The sequence below is a fragment of the Nematolebias whitei genome, chromosome 11 (genome assembly GCF_014905685.2).
Source record: "Nematolebias whitei isolate Nwh7 chromosome 11, NemWhi1, whole genome shotgun sequence".
Lineage (NCBI taxonomy): Eukaryota > Metazoa > Chordata > Actinopteri > Cyprinodontiformes > Rivulidae > Nematolebias > Nematolebias whitei.
In genome coordinates, this window is record NC_056508.1 from 5,826,738 (window position 1) to 5,832,050 (window position 5,313).

A 5,313-nucleotide genomic window follows, 5' to 3' on the forward strand; every position below is an offset into this window, starting at 1 on the left:
TATATATATAAAATAATAAATGCGATAATAAAATAAAATAATGGTGACCTTGGCCACCATTGGCCAGTCCCTGGCTCCCCCATTGCACCTAAATTGCTCCCTCCACTTTCCGTCATCCGTCACTCAGTACTGCTTTGGACAAATAAACAAATAAAACCTACCTCTCTTTTTATACACAGCGTAATTCCTACACATTTGAATATCCATTGATCTGTCTATTATCTTTACCTGGTTCTTCCTTTATGGGCTGCGGAGGTCACTGGTGCCCATGTCCACATTTGAATATCTTGCACCACAAGCATTAGGGTTTACAAGTACTTGCATTTCCTGTTCAATTCCAGTCACTCATCTCCAAAACGACATGCATTCACTATTCAAATCCCTCATTGAAGGGGGACTTCTGTGCACTTCTCGGTTAATATGTTTTCACATGTGAAGTCTATGAGATGAACAGGTTTTGCAGAAGTTTGAGTTCAGTTGTGATTTTTCCCTCTGTTAATGAAGAGTACATTGGCGGTAACACGCAAAAAAAATCCTGTGACATGAGCCTCACCAACTGATTAGCATTTGACCATCTATATATGAGACACATGTACAGCTGAATAAATCCTAACAAAAGCACTGAAATCCAGAATTCCTACATCAGTGGGGCTTATTGTTACCTATAAAATAATGTGTCTGTTTTCTCCTCAGCCTCTGTGCCTCAGTTCTGTAACTCCCCGACTGTGATTGTGATGGTGGGATTGCCTGCCAGAGGGAAGACATACATCTCCAAGAAGCTCACTCGCTACCTGAACTGGATTGGAGTTCCTACAAAAGGTCAGTTTTAGTGTTTGTTTTAATGAACATCTCTTTAAATAGTTTTATTTTTTTTTAAATAAGGTTTTCCCATTTTTACAAGTGTTTAACGTGGGCCAGTATCGCAGGGAGGCAGTGAAGACCTACAAGAACTTTGAGTTCTTTAAACCTGACAATGAGGAGGCCATGAGGATCCGCAAGTGAGTAAAAGAAAGATGAGGATTGTCATGACAGATATTTGTCATTGAACTCTCAGTTTCACATGTGACTCCTCATTCACTGACTCCTATTTTGCAGCATTTGTCCCATTGTTTAGACCAGTGTAACTTGTCTCTCAGGGCCTGCGCTTCAGCTGCACTCAAAGATGTTGCTGTGTACTTCACAAAAGAACATGGACAAGTAGCCGTGAGTAAGAGGCCATTGAAAGTATTTGTAAACCTATTTGTAATATATAAGCCCAAAGGTTCTGATCTAGGGTTTCAGATATTACTCAGTTCTGTATCTTTGTAGCTTTTAAACATAATATATAAAACATATCTTGTACTTTCGGAGCCGACATTTTGACACTCCTCCCGCAGCGCCTTCCTCAAGTGGCTGAGTGGTTAGAGCAGTCGTCCTCCAATGCAAGAGTTGGGGGTTTGAATCCACCAGCAGTCACATGCCGATATGTCCCTGGGCAAGACACTGAACCCCTCATTGCCTCTCATGTGTGTCCCATCAGTGTATGAATGTGGTACTGATTAGTCTCTTTAGAATGATTTGTTCATCTTTGTAGAGATCTAGTATAGAGCTGTATGAATGGGTAAATGAGGACACAGATTGTTGTAAAGAGCTTTGAGTATCTTGATAAGATAGAAAGGCGCTATATAAGTACAGTCCATTTACCATTTACTTTATAAAACATCTTGCATGTTTTGTAAAACACTAGATGTTTTTGTTAACTAACACTGAATGGTGGTAATTTGGGTAAGAAAATATGTCTTACTCCTTTTTGACTGCTCTACTGGTTTCAGGAACTCCTTCTGGTACTGCCAACAACACTCACAAGATGGTTTTAATTAAGGCTTGTTTTCATTTTTGATTTCACAATGGGCTACAGTTATCACGTGTTACTGGATCACAGACATTTGTCTTATGAGCCTCACTAAGTTCATGTTTAACACGACTAACTAGCACTACTTTCCACTTTTTTTTAACCTGTTTTACTGAAACTGTCAGTTCTAACAATTAATGTTACAAAGGTTTCTAACTGTAGCTAGAATGTTGCTCCTCAGGTGTAAATTATTTTTAATAAAATCATCTGCTAAAACCAATGAAATGGGGCATCAGCAGGTGTGACGGCGCATGTACTTTCTTTCAGACGTGAGATGAATGCTTTGGTAACAGACGTATCTTGTGCCACTCAGGTGTTTGATGCAACCAACACCACAAGAGAGAGAAGAGCCATCATCAACACTTTTGCTAAAGAGAGAGGCTATAAAGCAAGTTATTTTTGGAATTTCACCTCAGTGTGTTGTTTGGAGTCAGATGGGAAAATAACACTTTGCATAGTTTTATGCTAAATATTAGAGCAATGATATCTTATTCACTTAAGCAGTAACAGTAATGATAGTAGTAGCCTAATGCTACTACTAGAAACAAGTTTAGCACAAGTAGAATTTGAAAACAGTGTTTGCTTCAGTCCAGCTGAAACAAAACCAGCTAAAGTTCTAAAGCTCACAGGTCAAGATTTTATATTTAAATTACACAAGAAACAAGAGAATGGACGGTTGTAGTTTCAAAGTCTGGTATATTTTATGACTGTCATTCAAATCAAAGAATATTATTGTATTTCCATAAATAAAACAGATGGTCTAACTAAGCTACGTAAATTTATTCCTGGTTTTAGATTCACAGTAAACCCACCAGAGATAGTTGGGAATGAAATTGATCTTCTCACAAAGCAAAGAAAATAAATAAATGTTTGCCCTAAGTCTATTTATCCTGTCTTCAGACCAGCAGTCCCAGTTAGCCTGCTGGTTTTATGCTAAGTTAAGCTAACAGGCTGATCTGGTCAACAAAAAGAAAAACAGCCTTTACTCGTATTTTTCATGTCATGTCAGGATGCCAAACTGCGTTTCACTCTTTATAGTTTGTTCTTAAAGCTTTTTGAAGTCAAAACAAATATCTATTCTATTCTGTTCCTATCAGATGTTTAGCAGGCGCCAGTCAAAATGTGTGTTCGTTTAAAAACAAGGAAATTGAAGCTGTTTACTTGAATTCTGAATGTTATTCTGTTAGCAGGTGTTCTTTGTGGAATCCATCTGTGAAGACCCAGAAATCATTACAGAAAATATCATGGTGAGAAACACATCTGTTACGCTTAAAGAAAGTTATTTTAAATGACAGAGGGTAATATTTTATAATAAATTAAAAAGCAAATAATTTTTTTTTTAGCAAGTAAAGTTTGGGAGTCCAGATTACATTGATCGTGATATAGAGGAGGCTATGCAGGACTTCATCCAGCGAATTGAATGCTACAAGGCATCCTACATGTCTATCGATGATGAAATAGACAGGTACGATGACTCACTTGTAATCATGGGAAGGCAAGACATTTTATTACCATGTCTCATTATTTTATTTTATATTCTTTTTGCTGTATACCATCACTTTGATCAGGAACCTCTCCTACATAAAGATCTTTGACGTGGGCAGTAGATACCTGGTGAACCGGGTCCAGGATCACATTCAAAGCAGGATTGTCTACTACCTAATGAACATTCATGTCACACCGAGATCCATCTACCTGAGTCGCCATGGAGAAAGTGAACTCAACCTGTTAGGTCGCATTGGTGGGGATTCAGGCTTAACCCCGAGAGGACATCAGGCGAGTTCTACATTTAGCTGATTCATTTGAAGTATATTAAAAAGTTCTTTCATAGGCCTCTTTCTCCACAGTATGCTGGTGCTTTGGCATCCTTCATCAGGGGTCAGAACATCAAGGATCTGAAGGTGTGGACGAGTCACATGAAGAGAACTATTCAGACTGCAGAGACTCTGGGAGTCCAGTATGAACAGTGGAAAGCTCTCAATGAGATAGATGCTGTAAGTTTATAACGTGAACATGTCTGATCATCTTTTCAGGACTACATATGACAAGTCTCACTGGCACTTGCTCAATGGTGTTGTGAAAATGATAGTAGTGCTGTTCAGTTTTTTACTCCATCACTGGTTTATTGTATATACATAAAATATTAAATTGGGGGTTCAACAAAGATCTTTAGTTTCTAAATGAATGATCCAAATATCTTTGGGTAGTACAGTGGATTAGTGGTTAGCACTGTTGCCTCACAGGCAAGGCTCTGGGTTTAATCCCAGTTTAGTCCTGGGCTCTTTGTTTGTGGAGTTTGCATGTTCTCCTCATGTTTGAATATTTTACCATGGTCCAAAATATGCAAAATGTTCAAGCTGCCTTCAGGTCCATGCCTTCCCTGAAAAAAAGATCTGTGAACTCAGTGGGATTAACTGCTTAAATGAATGTTACAAAGTAATGTCCTGGTGCATGCACAATAATCCAGGTAGATGGATGTAACAAGATTGAGTCCTGTGGTCCATCCAGATGACCTGACTCCACCTTGTTAGGTTAATAAATAATATTTCTATGATAACAAAAGATTGTGATAAAACAGTACTTTGTAAAATATTCTTATGAGCATTTGAAGGAAAATCAGCTTTCTTACAACAACTTATGTGACCTCAAGAATTTGTTTAGTTGTTGTTTTTTTTTATTATTATTATTAAATTGCAGCACTGTAAGGTCTTAGTTTTAATGTCATTCTGTTTTCTGTAGAAAGTTTGTGCTCTTTGCTTTGTGTTGCTCTCAGTTTTTTATATATATTTTCTGGTCTGACTCAATGGTTTTAAGATGATGTTAATCCTGTTTCTTCTCTGTAAGGGTGTGTGTGAAGAACTAACCTATGAAGAAATTCAGGAGAATTTTCCAGAAGAGTTTGCAATGAGAGACCAGGACAAGTATCGTTATCGTTATCCTAAGGGAGAGGTAAGAGATGCTTTGCATCCAGAATAAAATTGTCAGTTTTGCCTAAATTGGATTTATTTAACTACTATGTGATAAAATATGCATAATGTTTAACTGAAATGCTCACTTTTTCATTTTAGAAAAAAGATTTTTAACATTAAATATTCAAAATCTTCCATAAAACATGAGAAAATACATGAACCTTCCCTGCACTTACAGCAAGTTATAGGTCCACCAAACAATTAGAACATTGCATTAATAAAATTAAAAATACAACCCAGACTATTTTTCCAGGCAATGCCTCTTGCTAATTCAAGTAGTTCTTACCTTACTGCTGTATGTTTTGTTTTCATTCATTAAGCTGTAATTATTTTTCATGTGCCAGCTTGCCCATGACCCAAATTAAATAAAGCAAAAATCAGTTCTAGTAAAAAATGTAATTAAATTTAACACATTTACTTCACCAGAACACACACACATATATATATATATAT

The 5,313-nt window shown here is 37.0% G+C and overlaps 1 protein-coding gene across 1 annotated transcript in view; it reads left to right on the forward strand.

Moving 5' to 3' along the window:
- The window catches only part of pfkfb1 (6-phosphofructo-2-kinase/fructose-2,6-biphosphatase 1), a 44,507-nt gene that overhangs the window by 34,368 nt on the left and 4,826 nt on the right, over positions 1 to 5,313 (forward strand). Inside the window, exons 2-10 of the mRNA XM_037683875.1 lie at positions 694 to 819; positions 902 to 998; positions 1,137 to 1,203; positions 2,205 to 2,279; positions 3,082 to 3,138; positions 3,235 to 3,356; positions 3,460 to 3,667; positions 3,739 to 3,885; positions 4,736 to 4,840. Coding sequence (XP_037539803.1) covers positions 694 to 819; positions 902 to 998; positions 1,137 to 1,203; positions 2,205 to 2,279; positions 3,082 to 3,138; positions 3,235 to 3,356; positions 3,460 to 3,667; positions 3,739 to 3,885; positions 4,736 to 4,840 — 1,004 coding nt within the window. The remainder of the gene's footprint in view (positions 1 to 693; positions 820 to 901; positions 999 to 1,136; positions 1,204 to 2,204; positions 2,280 to 3,081; positions 3,139 to 3,234; positions 3,357 to 3,459; positions 3,668 to 3,738; positions 3,886 to 4,735; positions 4,841 to 5,313) is intronic.